Here is a 16,692-nt window from a genome sequence, read left to right on the forward strand (position 1 = left end):
TCACTCTGGGAACTCAGCCTTTATGTACTGTTTACCAAAAGGATGAGCTGGGGAAAGGGGTGAGGGGCAATAGTGTGCATTAGGTCTCACCTGCTGATTCTCAGGAGTCATGAATATTCTCATAATCCCCATCTCTTGGCCCAACAGGCTACAGGCCTTTTCATCACAGAGCTTGATTTCAGTGAGGATCTGGGAGCTGCTCTAAACTTCAGCAAGAGCTATAGTATTCCCTTGTTTCCACATGAAAATAGCCTCTTGCCATGAACCACTCTCCAGTGTTTCTTCTCTGTTACTCATCTACTAGTGGCATTTGTCTTTCAGACTGGATTAGATAAATTCTGCTTTGGGCTAGGCAGAGATCAGTCAGCAAGTCACGATTTCTGAGGCAGTCAGCATGTTTTTTTCTTGCATAATTATGCATATGTAATATAAATGTTGAGATACAGGCATATTTCTAAAATGTGATATACGCCTGTAGCTAAAGCCAACACAGCAAAAATAAAACTGAAAAGGGACATGAGCAGTAATAGAGAAATTTTACCACTTATTTTCAAGACAGATTATTGCAAGCATCTAATCTGACGTTCAGCACCTCACAGGCCAGAAAATGTCACCTGGTGAGGACATAATTTTCATGCTCATAGGGCAGAGAAGGACAAGGAAGGAAGTTGTGCTAGCAGGGAAAGCAAACAGGGTGTGCAAAAACATCCAACCAAGCAGAGTCCAGAAATGAACCTCACCAGATAACCTATGGCTAGCTCTACTTCCACAAGCTTTATGGAATTCCAATTTTCAGACACTAGGCAGTGAAAAATTATTTTCTTTTTCTGACAAGGGATATATTATTTCCTCCAGCTGATGGGACTTTGTATAAACTGACAGGAGGGAAAAAAGGATTTTTTAAAAGGAAAGCTCTTATTCTCATTATAGCAAGTTTCCAGTGGTAACGAGTCTTGGGTCATAAAAGAAATACTTAATAGCTTAAAAAATGCTTTCTTGTAAAAAGATCTAATTGATTAGAACTTCCAGATAAAACTAATCTTCTGACAATTGGTGAGAGCAGAGTTACAATAAGAACAAAAGGAACAACATTGTCTTCCTGGTTACTGTTGCAAGATTTACAAAAATTCAGTTATTTGTATGTATTCTTGAAGGGCCTTATACAGATAATATTCCTGCTGTCTTGCTTGTGTGATAGTAAGGAAGGCCTACACAAAGCTATACATCTGCAATACTGGAATCTTGTGAAAGCATGAGGTGTTTTAGCAAGAAATCCAGGAAGTGGGGCAGCAAAGCTTTTAACCATTTGGATAAAAAAATTAGTCCATAATTAGTCCCAAATTACTAAATAGTTTGCATATGCAAATAACTCTCAGTTTAGGTGGGTTTGAGATTACAACTGTTTGATGAACTCATCATCCCCCTGAGATATATGAACATAGCTCAGAGGAATCACAAATGAAGCATGAGCTGAGTTTGTTTTGTGGATATCACAAATCTATGCAGGATGTGAAAGTTTGTTTTTCAAACATAATACCACTTACTCCATAACATGTCATTATTATCAGTCTATAACTGTATGCAGAAAATACGTTAATATGCATAGGCATTGATGTGATAGGTAACATCCCTTATGCTTGCACTTTCAAACTACAGTCTACCAACAGAAAATCATTAGTATCTACATTTTTTAAGGCAATATGGGGTACGACCATCCTCATTCATCCCCTTTATGCCTGCGTCTTTTGTATCAACTCTGAGGCCTGATGTTCTTACAGATTTGTCTCAATGTCTGTTTTGGCTTGTGGAGCCTTTAGTAAAGGATACCTGGACGACAGTGATGGGCTCCAATGATAAAGAGGCCTCTCAGCAGCTCTGTGCTGGGCTGTGCAGATGGAGACTTGGACACTTCAGGCATAGCGAACTTACTGTGTACAATGAAGACTTGGACAGAGCAGTATTTTTGCAGGGCCAGAAGTTGTACTTCAATGATCCTTGTGGGTCCCTTCCAACTCAGGAAAGACTATGATTCTATAATTTGTACTCTGATTGAGACCTTTTGAGACCATTACTCAGGAGGTATGAACAGTCCTCCAAACCTCATGGCACTGACAGTGCAGAGGGCAAATTTATGACTCTGGATGCAGAGCTCAGACAAATCTGGTGTAAAAAGTCTCATTGCTCCCAAGATTCAGTCCTGGCATGCAGGAAGGCTTTTCCTTCCTTACCATCAAAGACATGATCCAAGATCAATCCCTAAAGCAAACCTGATGCTCTTCAAGAAGTGCTGTGCCAATTTCAGACATCAGTCCAAAATACTCCTTTGAAAGCCACTGGTGTTTGGTGTGTGCTGTAGTCAGCTTTTGCTTCAGCCTCACCTCCTGCCCAGCTAAAACACATAACACTGGGCTGTTCAAAGGTCATTCTTTGTTTGCCTCTTGACTGCTCTTAAGACAGATGTTCCAAGGCATGACAGAGGATATAAACACGTGCATACTGGGGGAAAAAAAGATGTCCAGGTGTTTAAGCAATGCCAAATGTGAAAGAATTCCAATTCACTGCCTTCTCCTTTAATCTGGCAATTCCAAGGACCAAGCGTGTCAAGACTTGTACCCAGAGCACTTTCCGCTCGGGTGAGCTCAGACAAGCTCTGCATTAACTCCCCAACCTGCGAGAAAATTATTTGAAACAAAAGGTTCAGATATGTCCTTTTCCCTCCAACAAGCCTGGAAACAAATGGTACAGGAACAAGGTCAGAAAGGAATCATCCGCCTACCATACCACTGAATTCATTTACCTACCTCAGAGCCCATTCAAGGAAAGGGGTGGGATGGGGAACAAGGAATGATATAAAGCGGAATGAAGCTCTGGGGTCGCTTGCTACATTACAAGATTTGACAGGCCTTTGCCAGCCTTCAGCTTCTTTGTGTCTTTCACATAATAAACACAAACTGAGCAGCCTGTGATCTGGGGGTTGCACTATTAGATGGAACAAACCCTTTGCAAATGCTAATAGTATTGTAGCATCCTGTCAGGCAGCAACACAAAAAAGGATGTTGATTTTCACATGAACCAGAACAGACTCATTGTAAAGTAGGCTGCAATGAATGTTCCATCTCTAAACATCAAAAGCTACAGGCAATTGGCTTGTGGACATGAGGCAAACACTGCTTCCAATGTTCCTAAATATCGGGGGCATACTATTACCTTAATATTTATTTCATGAGGCTGGCAAATAGAGGACAGTTGCTTGAAACAGAAGTGAAAATAATTTTCAGTTATGATTTCTGTAGTGAAATAATATCTAGATCTAAAGAGACTTTTGTTGTGCAATTTACTGTTTTCCAGCAGTCTGGAAGAGATGATCCTTTCTGACCTATGAATGTGCAGATTCAGTCCAAAGTAGAGCTTCTGTCACTTCTAGATTGTAAGGTTGGTAGTAATAGAGCACAAACATGTTTGTCCTTTGCAGTTCCAAGGATGTGGCAGCTGTCAGTCCTGTCCAGTAATGCTCACTTAGTTAGTAAGCTGGTTCCTGAAAAGGTCTCTGAAATGTTATTGAGGATGTAACAAACAAGCTTCTATTCTAAAACTTACTATAAAAGACCCTTTTAATTCAAACTTCACATCTTCCCCTATACTAGTAATGGTATAAGGCAAGGTGTTATTGCACCACACTGACTGACCTTCAAACAGTTTGTTGTTGTCCTTTGGGTGAAAAACCTGAGCAAAGCTCACTTTGCTGGTTGTCACTACCAAGGATACTTTAGAAAGCTGTATTAAGGTCATACTGGGAAACCACCACTGCTCTGGAAGTCCTCTTGGAGCCTACAGACTACCAAGAGCAGCAAATAAATAGTCTTCTATCAGTATTCTGCAACACAAACACATAAGCACTTGCAGATATACGCAATGAACTGCTTTTCAACAAATAGGACTAGAAATATTTCTGGAATTGGCACTGGAACAGCACCTAAAGCCAATCCCAAGAAACTTGAGTCAATTTCAGAAATGTTTCTAGAAAAATTTGTGAGGTTGGCTCTAGGACTGTTTCACCAGTACTTTCAGAACTACTTCCTCAGTCATTATTAGTCAAAACTAAAATAATGTCTCTGACTTTCACTACTTCTTACAGAACAGCCTGGATAATTTCACCTTCTGATGTGCTAAAGCACTGAGGTGATGGCAGATGCAAACAAGATTTGTATACACAGAAATATGCATGGGTTTTCCATTCCAGCACCACAGTATAAACAACTATTACAATCTCTGTACCATTTCAGCTTCTTCCCTTTCTATATAGTACTTTAAACTAAAAATTCCTGGCAACAGCCATATGCTGTGCAGACTCTGTGATAACAGCCATCTAAAACTCATAGCACTTGTGAAACTACAGCTTTAGGAGTTACCTATCTTGCAAGGGTTTTATAATGCATTTAATTTATCTTACTGAATAAAAACTAGCAAGTGATTTATCATGGTCTATGAAGATTACTGCAAGGGAAGATGGATACTGGACTAATTAAAAAATAGAACAGGATCCAAGAACTTTAAACTGACATTTAAAAAGAAAAAGGTTCCTTAGATATGGTAATTCACTCAGATGGTAAGTTTTTTCAGATAGCCATTAATGTTAGGGTCTTGTAAGGGTATTCCCAGAATCTGAGTAAACTTTACCACTGTACATCCCATCTGTGCAAGGAAGCATTGCTGGAAGATTTCCCTAAACCACCACAGCACCCAGAAACACATTCCAAACAGTCAAAAAACATCTCAGCTGCAACTCTGCAAGAACACAGAGGTATTTACACAGACAGTTCTTATGGCAGTATCTTCCCTGACACAAGAACATCCCACAGACCTCTCCAGTACAAAAATCCCACTGAGAACAAAGAGCTCTAGCTGACTCAAAGGGTCCTGGGTCGGTTTTAGAGATTCCCGTATTTTGATATTTCAAATGATGAAATCTCTTGCATATTTTTAAATGCAATTGTTAAGAATTACTAAGCTACATTAAGATACATGAAAATCCACAAAAAACCTTAGCCTTGGAACTACATCATAACTCAGCTTATGTTCAAAAATATAGTCAGCAAAGAACCAGATTCATGTGGCTTTGATGATGAAAGAGCACACCAGTGTGTGTGAAATAACCAAGAACATCACTGACATATTCACCCTCTGTGTTTGTTTTTACACTTTTAAACAATTCCAAAACTTTAATTTCTCTCATAGTCTGATAACTTAGGATGAGTTTACTCATAAACACTGAGAAGGAGTAATTCCTGACATTTGAAAAGACATCATTTATATGTTTTTTATGAAAAAGGGTCAGAATACCTGTTGGCCATTAGCATTTAAACCCTGGCTCATAAACAGTTCATTTTTATAAAAAGTAGAAATAACTTAGCATATCTACACGATAGTAATGAACATGCTTTGGAAATGAAATAGCCATTTGTGGAACAACAATGTTTACATTTGGTGATTCTCCTCCCTAAACTTAAAAAGATACAGAAATTTCAGACTAGTCATTGCTCCTTAAAATAAATGGCTGTATCCAGAATCTGGAGGTAGCCTACAAAATACAGAAAAATATCGTGAACTTGTGCAAAGTAGTTTGGAATAACATACTCTTTAGTACCACATGCATTTTAGGCAGGTCAAATAATTGTGTTTTCTGTCTCAAAGCTATTGTAATATTCAGCAAATCCTTCTCATGCTGGTTGATACAAGATCTTTGTCTAAATGTATTATATAAATGGTACATTAATTTATATAATAAAGATAACAGTTGGTACAGTCACTGCTGACCTGGTGCTGACCCAGATCTTCTGAATCAGACATTTTGCTATCATTAACATATACTGGTAACATTAATGTACCCTTGTTCACAACCTAACAAACGAGAAAAAGAAGGTAAAAGTGACTTCTTAGGTGCAAAAGCACCGTGTTCAAAACCCACATTTTATTATTCCTTCAGTTACATTTTTATTCAATAAATACCTAGTTTCCATGGAATACATCATGCTAAGTCTTAGATGAGCAACACAGAGAAGTTGGAACTAAACCCACAGGAACATCACACTAAAAAGAAATGAACGTTGGGCCACTGGATGTGATATTTTGCAACATTTACATTACAGAGAAGTTTCAAACAGTGATCTCTAGGTAAATGTAAAAGTTTTTGTTTGTTTCTTCGTTTGGTTTGTTTTTTTTTACAAAGTACAGACTTATTTCACTTACTATACACAAAGGTGTCTGCCTTCAAAATTGTGCAAACTTACATTTCTGAAGTTATCTTCAGAGGATGGTCATGACAAAAGCCATTTTTTCATTTTTCGGTTCTTAAACACTCATTTTCGGTAATTAATTTTAAACAGAAAATCTCCAAACACTCATTTAAATCACCCTGAAATATTTAACCCTTCAACATAATTTTAAACTCCATGTTAGCTTTTTGTCCACATAGCTGAATATTTTATGTCCAAACATTTGGGGAACATCTTTCCAAACTTTGTATTGTTTCCTCTCAGAGCAAACCAAAACAGTATCTGTTGGAAAACATTCAGATTCCTCTCTTTTCATTTCTACATGAAATGTAGAATCAAAATCAATTGCCTTTTCAAAAGGGAAAATAAATCCAGGTCAGTTTTTCAATGTACATAATCAGACAACTGCAACACAAACTGTTTCAGGCTGAACACCTCCTTCAACACTAGTATTCAGAAATGTATCCAGATCATTTGTGGCAAAGTGTGGGCAGAGAAATGTGGTGGTGATTACCCACCAGGCACCTATGATAGAGAGCTTTTATCATGCTTAAATTTGTCAGAAGTAACATTTCTATGGCAAAACAGGAAGGCAGTTTTCAGTGCCTTACTAATTTTACTGAATGGTAGGCATCAAGTGGGTGTGGAAGGACCTTGTGCATAACATTTTTATAGAATTTATTTTGGTCTTAGAGTAGCTATTAGTAAAAATTGTATTAATGAAAGTTTTCCTTTGTTTTTTAGTTAGGATGTTGGAGAAGTTGGAATTGTACATTCTTTTTACATTTCACAGCTATTCCATCAGGTTACTCTGTACCTATGGTGAAGGGAGGAGTTAAGAAGGTAATCTGAGTCTGTGCAATCCCAGAAATGAAATGTAATCGGCTGACATTCAAGAGTAACAACATGTATCAGGAAAGAACAGGTAAAAGGACCAGCTGCTGACATTATTTCCTGAGCCTAAACCTTTTATGGTGTCACTGAATAGCAGTCTGTGCTTTCAGGTGAAAGAACTACAAGAATTGCTTGGCTGACATTTCTCAATAGTTTAGGAGTTTAACAAAATCCACCACTTCCTCTCAGGATGTCAATACAATGCTTTTAAATCCGTACCACAGTGATCAGCAAATGCTTCAACACAGAGCATAACTGATACAAATGGCATTACTTAGAAGGGCATTTTAATGTACATACAAATACTAAAATGTTATGTCAAACTCCCAGCATCATCCGCAGGCAAGAAAATGACAACAGATAAAATAATTTTATGAATCTGATCCAGCTATACCATACAAGACACATTAAAATTAACAAGCCTTTTTCCCCTTTCAGGAAAAAACCTCCTTAAATGTACAACTTCATCAAGCTCCCAAGCTATCTCATTAAGACACAAATCAGATTCTTCTGTGCATGTAGCTTCAAAAATTAAACAAGCAGGTGGATTTTAACTGAACTTCTCAATCCCATGAGACATTATTTTCTTTCTCATTCAACATTTCAGGATGTTCCCCAAAAGACAGGAAAGAGAATGGGACACAAAAGCCATTTCAATTCAGTCTTTGTGCAAGGTATCCTGGAGAAGCTGCATTCTTGTGTAAAGTTGCTGTTGAAACAGAATGACAATTATTTTAAAATATGTACAAATGCATGACAGCACTTGGTCATACAGATTTGAGAGAAATCCATAAAAGAAATGAGATTTGGAAATTATCTGCATGAAAATATTTTTGCTAACAATATACAGTGTCTTTAAGAAAAACAAAAGAACCAAAATGTTTCCATAGAAAAGTGTTCCATTAATTTTGATTCCAGCTAGTTATGCTTTCTTCTCATAATACAAATAAAAATATTGAACTGAGAGTAATCAAATAGCCTACAGTGATTCACAATACTTAAATAACTGGTCAGTAATTGTATTGTTATTAAGTTTCATGTCTGCTTGTAGTGTAAAAGCAGCAAGTATCGTTCTGCAGATAAGAAGCAAGAAGCAAAAGCAGCCAGAGAATGGAATAAAACAAATAGGAATTTTCATGAAGTCTGTATGAAAACATGCATTTAAATGAGATGGATAATTTTATATAGAGCAATGAGATAACTGTAGCAATCTCTTTATGATCAAAACATGATTACCTGCTTGAACAATCTACTTTTCTTGATGGAGGGCTTCTATGAAGGCTTCAAGCTTCTCCTGAATTTCCCGAACTTTTTCTGGTGGAAATAAGAAGACCCCTGTTCAAATTCCTATTACTATTAAGTACTCGAGGACAGGTGCCAAAACAAAAAAAACCCACCCACACAAAGCCATGAATGAAAACATGCAAACACAAACAAAAATTAATGCTGTCATCAGTATTATCCTAAGCATTTTTGTTTTCAGTTACAGAGGTTTACAACATTTTTCTGCATCAGGAAAAAGGAAACCCTGTCCTGTTCGAACAACTCCTACAGATATATTTTATTATTATCCTGCTAATTTAATAATTCAAAAATTTCCTGAAGGAATCCAGTACTAGAAATGTATTTCAAAAACCTGAAATTTCCATCAGATCATGCACCACAGAACTACTGTACACTTGTTACATGCAGGAAGCTGTTAAGTTTTAAAAAATGCCAACTAGCCCCTTTCTTCTTTAACCAAATGTCCTCATTCTCCACAGCAAGTGTAACAAACACCACTAATCATTCTAAATAAAGTTGAAAGCTCATGCCCGTTCACCAAGGAGAATTTCAGGAAACTACACGTCAGTATTCAAGACACCTCCTCCAAAGGGCACACATGATGTAAACAATGTTTAAAACTTGCATTTTATTTTCTTGCATTTCAGTAGTAACCAGATGGATGTGGGCAGAATCTCATTTTACACAAAAACTAAATCTGGGAGGTTACTTGCCGACCAAAACAAGACTTGACCACAACAACAAATAGTTAGAATGAAAAGGCAAAATAGAATCCAAAAAATCCAGGGGTTTAGGCATTTTTCCACTCTTTTCTCAATTCCATACAACACTTGTCATCATATAACCTATTTGACTTATTAAATTGCTTATGAAGGAAGATTTAGAATGCAGTTGGAATCCAAAGCCTGTGAGATTTCCTGCTTCTCTCTCACCACATCCTCATTTGAAGGTCCTTCTGTGTGCGATTATAGGCATGAAAAACACAAACTTCAGAAATATGAAGGAATGGGGAAAGCAATAGGACAGACAAAAATAAGTTAGATGAGCATAAACACAGACAAATATTTTTTTTCCAAGCTAAAAATACAATTGGATTAAAGCCATATGTTCCCTTGTCTGAGATACAGGTTTGAGCTTTTTTTAAAAAAAAATTATGTTTTCTTCTCTTTATCAATACCATATGTTATCAACTTTGCTGAGCTGAAGTAACAGTAAAACAAAAAGACAAATAAAACAATCAGCTTTAAATGTGATATGTAAGCATAAGCAGAAAAAATGACCTCCAAACAGGTCAAACACTAATGTAGGTACAGGAACTGAAAGTTTGATCTAACAAAATGACAGCCCCACAAACAAAACAAACATAAAACATAAAATTCAAACATAAACATAAAATCCATTCCAGAGTAATAGTAATAATAACAACTCAACAAACCCCTGCAGTCCTGCTCTAACAGAAGTAGAGAATTTTAATGAGCATGTGAAATAAAGTATGGAAAATAGCCTGCATGAGTATGAAGAAACTCAAGCTTCTCTCTTTATCTTGCAACTCTTAGGTGATGAAGGGTAAGCCACTGACACTTTCAACACTTCAGCGTGCCCTCCCCAGTGCTGCTTATCTACAAACAGAAGTACAGTGAAGCTGAATCACACTCAAGTCCTAGAGAAAACACCAAAGAAGCTTATTGAATCTCAGCTGATATTTTTTTCTTTTAAGGTATTAAATTATAATGATACTAAATGAAGATTAGAGTCAGTGTGAGGGCAAAAGCTGTACTTTGGAAATTAAGAAACAGCAGTAGCTGATTTTTACCAAGTTAAAAAAAAAAATTCTAATTCAGTTCAGCAGAATCTTTGAGAGCCATAAATGAAAAAAAAAAGGTAGTTCCATGATCACTTCTCCTTACTGAGCACATTCAAAGTGTTTGCACTACTATCTTTTCAAATGAAAAAAAGAATATGCATTGCATTCCAGTATATAAACCTCTAGTGTATAGAAAATATGATTTCTATGGCATTAATTCACAGAACTACTTACCTCAGCTTTCAATACTGTTGCTCTATGTATGTTTACAAAATCAGCCTTTGAAATAATCTACTATTTTGGATAGAAATAACATTTTTTGACCACACTATGCTGCATGGTGCTTTGACCAACCTGGAAGGTGCCCCTGACCAATGCAGGGAAGTTGGAACAGATGATCTTTACTGTCTCTTCCAACCCAAAATATTCTATAATGATTCTGGGTTTAGAAATATTAATCCTGGACCCTGCTCTCCAAAATGAACAGCAGTTGCCCATGATAACTGGGAATGAGATCTCACCACTCAGAAGATCTCTTTATGTTGTGCTTTCAGTAGTTTTCTGTGGCACATTTTTTTCCCAATTGCAACCTGTTTTCCCAAGTGTGTTCTTTGTATTGATCAAGCCATTAGACCCAGTGAAAGCAGGCAGATTTAACAGTATTAAATGCAAGTATTTTCCTTTCTTAACCTCTTGCTAATTAAATATTCCAGCTCTGAAAATTAATAGCATCAGCAAAAACCTGTAATTATTATTTCACCCTTAAAAAAAGCTTTGTGCCAACAAATCTATTCTAATTTTCTGATTAAGGCATATTAAAATAACAGGATAGCAAATATGTATTCCACCAGAATATACTGAATCAGCTGTGTTTACTCAGAGAACATATACTAAAATTGACTGCATACTATGAGCACTTTACTAGTTTTTATACTTGGACTGAATTGAAATGATTACTTAACTGTAATAATTATGAGGTCTTGAGGTAATTTAATACTTTGAAATAATATGCTGGCTATTCTTAAAAAAGAGCAGCTACAATGAGTGCCAAATAGCTGCAATTATTCATGCTATGCCCTGTATTTTTAGCCATGGTAAAACCTTTTGCAGCAGCAGATCCCAGGGAACCTGTAGCACTCTCCTGCAAGTCCTTTCTGTAGCTCAGAGAAGCAGTCTGCTGAATTGGTTCATTTTTTAAATAGGCTGAGGGCAGAGTTATGCATTTACACAACACTCATCTTACTAAACTAGTAAATAAGTGCTTGGATAGAATTCTAATAGAGGAGTGCAAATGCAGGTCCTGCAGTTCTGGGGTGACTGTCCACAGTTTCATCAGCACCATGTGACTTTGTATGTGGAACAACTATTCATTCTCACAATTCAAGAATCAGATGTTACCCAACTTTAGGGAAAGTGAAATGCACAAGCTCTGTACCCACATTTGTAGGATTTTGACTGACACTGAGATGAAGCTATCAGTAGTTTCTACTTGTAAATTACAATCACTGTTTTGAGGAAAATTTATCAGCATGCCAAACACAGAAAAGCATCTGGGTTTCAGGTAAGAATACATATTGGAGAAGTAAATTTAGGGGTAGACAAAAAGTGACCTGTTGCTCTACGTCTTGTGATACTGTGTTTTTCCAAGGATAAGTAAACCACAGATTAAAAGCATTCAGCTTGCTAGCAAATTTCTTCTGTAACTGGTTGAACTACCCAAGCACTTTCATACAATGCTCCCATGTCACAAAAGGGACTTTAACAAAAGTGCTACACTTATTACAAGGTACTGTGTAAGTTTTAATACACATATTGCTTGCACTGGATTCTAGAAAGACAATGTGCTCTTTGCCAGCTCTAATGCAGACCTGAAGTTACAAATAATTCTTCCAGCACCTGTTAAACACTGATCAAAAATCAAATTAAATCAATGAAGAATAACTGTAACTAAACCCTTGTTTCCATCTTAGAACAGTAAAATTCACAGGCCTAGAGGCAATGAATGGTTATTCTATTTCCCATTTACCCCATGTTTACCTAAAAGATAAGCTGGTTCATACATCAACTCATTATGCCTCTTGATCTGGTCATGAATATTCCCATAATCCTCCCTCCATATCCCATAAAACTTCACTGACAGAATGAGGAAATTCTTTATTCAGATGTCTTGAGATCCTCATTCATGCTCAGTCTCTCCTTATCTCCATATGAAATGATATTGCTACCGGCTCATTTTCTTTTCATTAATCCTGTGATCCCAGATCTAAAAGGCTGAAAACCAGACTAATTGAACTGTAATGAGGATTTGGAATACACTGTGAACACAGAAAGATGCAGGCACAGATAGAGTTTGCTTTTCCTGCTATCATAACCTGGCCAGAAGGGAACTCCCCCTGAAATATTCAGTCTTACAAGGAAAGTTTGCTTTCTGATTGCTGCCTGAGATACCCAAGCTTAGCTAGCTAGCAATAAACAGCGCTAAAATGAAACAGCTGAAGCAAGTTACCAAGCAAATCTCCTGAGGTAAGGCCAATCCCAAATAATAAACACAAATTACAAAAGCAAAGTATATTACTGATTTATTTCAAACACAGTCCTAGAGGCAAGAAAAGGTTTCTTGTATTTCCCAGCTGTGTTAATTGGCTTACTAAGAGATGTGGCCTCTGTCCACAAAATCTGTCTTATGGTTCTCAAGATAAATTTATTTTGAGACATTTAAATACATATTTACCTGTAACAAACCAGTAATTTTAGCAGAGAATGTTAAAGATGTTCATATCTGTCTGTGCCAGAGTACATGAGTACTTTGGGCAAATCAAAAAGCTTTCCCCTCCCAATTACAAATGTGCACATATTATATCAAATTTCAATTGCAGCAGCAAAACAAATTCTGAAATCTTTCTGGACACAAATCTATCTTTATTTTGTACTTTGATGAGACCTACAGTATGAAATGACCACAAAAATGTGTTAATATCTTATTATAAACCCTCCTGTTCTATATTAAAGTGACTTCTATCTCCAACTCACGTTTACATGGCTTTGATATTTGAAAGCTCATGGTTGTTTACTCCTTTTGCTCTGGATTGTGTTTAGACTTGAGTTCTCCCCTTTTTTTTATTTTATCATCCTTCCTTCCTTAATCCCTTCCTTGCCTATAAACATTCTCACTTCTTGCTGTGCTACTTCTATGTTATGGTTAGTTAACCACAGAGGCAGAAATTCAGAATTTACTGCTGTGAATGCATCATCTTTCCTCTAGTAAAAAGGAAAGCTCTGTCAGTCAGAAGTCATCACAATGCCCAGACACACACCATTAAAACTAGAGATGTCAATCCAAAGTTCTCTATTGAAAGCTGATTTTTACCTTAGGGCTATCTAAGACACAAACTCCATAGTTGTATAAGCCCCTATGAACAGTCAGGTGGAGAAAAGGGGGGGAGGGGGGGGATTGGGGAATCATCTCTTTGGAGTTCAGCCTTTTGTGCCACATTCCTTGATTTTCTAAGGGCCATGCGAAAGTTTTAGTACTTGTTAAAATGGTATGAGATAGCACTCTCCCAGGCACTCCAAATAATGCCTCAGAAGGAAGAGTTCCCAGCCACAGTTACCTGCAGCAACACGCTTACTCATGCTTTGTGCAAACACTGCCAGAATTCCCTGATCGCTGCAAGGTCATGTCCTGCTGAATTTTAGAATCCTTTGAAACTACCTATCACATTTTTTGCCAGTTTCCTCTTGTTCACATACCATATTTTCCTCTGGATAAGACTGAGAGGAAAGCTAAAGTTTTAAGGGGGGGAGAAGGCAAAAAAAGGCAAAACCACCCAGGCTGTCCTTAAAGAGACAGAACATAATTTGTCAGCTGCAAAGACAGATTTATAAGTAGAGGGCCCCCTCTATTCCTTTAAGGCTGCAAAACAGATGGGAAGTGAATGGACAGTCAAAGGGTCAAGAAAACACATGGGAGGTGCTGCTTGTATGCTGTATGTATGTTCCCAGCAAAAGAAAGAGGTCAAGATTGTAACTGCATGGCTGGGTGCTGGAAAGGTCTTTTCTTTAAGCTGTTACAAAGACAAACGCTGTTCTTCATCCTGCTGTCAAGCTGCTATAAATACTGTTTGTCAAGAGAGTTACAGCAGCTAAAAGTTTTTTTTAAAAAAAGGTTGAGCAGGAGGATGAATCATGTGAATGATTCTTAAACAATTAGCTCATTAGTGTAATAAAAGCACTGCAGAATCCTGAAAAGTTTAAATGGAATTTATAATAGTTCATATAGTAAATCCATGAATCATTAAGAATATACAGCCTTTAAAATGCAAGCTTGCAGAATGTAGCTGGCATGGTCATTAGTTACTAGTAGTTAGCCTGAATGAAGATGCCACTGATGCTACATTGTAGTAGGTGTCCTTTAATGTTATGTTTTTTATATGCATTGTAATCTATCAGGACATTTGAATTAGCATCCAGTTTGATTTCCTTTTTCATGGCCATAACACGAGAAAACATCAAGGTGCCTGTTTCCTATGAAGATACAGTTTTGTTTTCCCTGTTGTAGGCAAATCCACCTCTTAAACAGGAACAGATGACCTCCAAGTTGTATATTTAGCCTGATGTAGAAACATAATAAAATTAAGAAAAAAAAATCTTAGAAAAAAACCCCAAGTCACAGCTGCCATCACTGAAGTTACTTTGTTGCAAGTATTACTATCATATGAATTATTAATCCCTTCATAGCACACCTGAGTAAAGCTGTCAGCTGCCTGTATGAAACCGTATTACCTTTATTTCACACTAAAGATAACCAGGCAGCAGCAGAAGCAGCTTGTCTGAAAACACTTCAGCTATTTTTGCAAGCCACTGAGCACTGCAACAATATTTTAGCATTACTAACAATGATCTTCAGCCCCAGAAACGGGAACTGTGTTTTGTGCTGTTTAAATAGTAGGTTACTAATCCATGTCTTGATCTATAGCTGCTCCAGATTCACTGGTGAGAGCTCTCAGTTTAACATAACAGTTTTGGCCACAAGTTTGCCCCCTCTATGGTGGAATAGAACAGAAGCTGGCTGAGCTTCTTGGAGCAATCCCTGGGGCTCCTCATGCTGGTAAGCATGAAATCCTGTCTCTGACAGAGCATTTCAGAACCAAGCTATGGGGCTAAAGCAAAAGTGACAATTATGTAGACTACTGACTTTATACAACAGAAATTTCCAGTAGCTATTCATACTCATGGAAATCCTGCTTGTGTACAGAAGGAAACAGTATTACCAAACTGTGATGTGAGGTCACAAACTACTTCTACACTGTCATTGAGGTTAGCCTAATGTACCAGTGATTATTACCCTGTATTAAGTTGCAAGTTTATGAGAGTCACAAGGTCTGCAATATCAAGGAGGACTTGGGTATCTTTCAGTCCTCTGTCTCCATCTCAGATGTTTTAATTAAAACTGCTCTAATAACTCAGTCTTTCAACAGAAGATAGCTGTGTTCCTTACTGGGCAGCTAGAAAGAGCACAGTAGCAGAATGACAAGGCAACCTTATAAAATGATACATGATACATGTATCAGACTTACAGATACATGAAAACTGAACTTCCGAATCAAAACTGTTAAACTAGGATGAATCAGAACATGGTGATGCTCATTATTTTACGTGCAATAGTGAAAAGCATAGAGGCAAATCAGAAATACTACCCAAGGATTCAGCCAGTGATGTGACAAAGATAAACTTTTCCTTATGCAGAAAGGATATACACAGTGATGAAAATCAACTACTTACGTAAAGGCTACTGTATCCTTAAGGCTATAAAACTGTAAAGACTTTAACATAGAAAATAACTGATATATTTTTGGGTGTTTCTCCACCCAGAAGAAAGCATACTCAGTAATTAGTTCGATAATGAAGCAATATGCCATCAGGACTATTTAAGTTAATGTGTCTCTAGAATAAGACAGAAAATGAAATTATTAGATGTATTTTTAGATTGTAACAATAATGTGTAAGAGTCAGAAATTTATGTCACCATATCCAAATGGTTCTATTATTTTTTCTTTGCTATCATTCCTATGGGCAAAGTGGAGTCTACTACAATTGATAATGTGCAACATACATGACACTGACCTCTCCAGCTTTTGGAAATGGGAATGTTATATTCCAGAGCTTCATACCACTTTAGAACAAAAGCATATACTGGTCCATTTACAAGCCTGTAATTTATACCAATACTAAATCTCTCTGTGATAAGTAAATCTCTCCATGATAAGTACTTAAATTTTGATTAATAAGTACCCTTACAAGGAACCAGTACTAAAGAGAAAATAGCATCCAATTAGATGTTTTGATCCTTGCATCATTCAGAAAATTTTAGGAAAAAAAATAAATTCAGCAGGCAACACCACAATGACCCTCAAGTACAAGAGACATGGGTCTAGAGAA

The 16,692-nt window shown here is 37.0% G+C and overlaps 1 protein-coding gene across 4 annotated transcripts in view; it reads right to left on the minus strand.

Annotated features, from left to right (window-relative positions):
• Positions 1-5,926: 5,926 nt before the first annotated feature.
• The window catches only part of OPA1 (OPA1 mitochondrial dynamin like GTPase), a 49,134-nt gene continuing 38,368 nt past the window's right edge, over positions 5,927-16,692 (minus strand). For all 4 annotated transcript variants that reach the window (XM_030279862.4, XM_030279859.4, XM_030279860.4 and 1 more), the window contains 2 exons: positions 8,403-8,480; positions 5,927-7,875 (listed from right to left, as the gene is read on the minus strand). In XM_030279862.4, the coding sequence (XP_030135722.1) occupies positions 8,416-8,480 (65 nt within the window). In that variant the 3' untranslated portion in view covers positions 5,927-7,875; positions 8,403-8,415. The remainder of the gene's footprint in view (positions 7,876-8,402; positions 8,481-16,692) is intronic.

Source organism: Taeniopygia guttata, chromosome 9 (assembly GCF_048771995.1).
Source record: "Taeniopygia guttata chromosome 9, bTaeGut7.mat, whole genome shotgun sequence".
Taxonomy (NCBI): Eukaryota; Metazoa; Chordata; class Aves; order Passeriformes; family Estrildidae; genus Taeniopygia; species Taeniopygia guttata.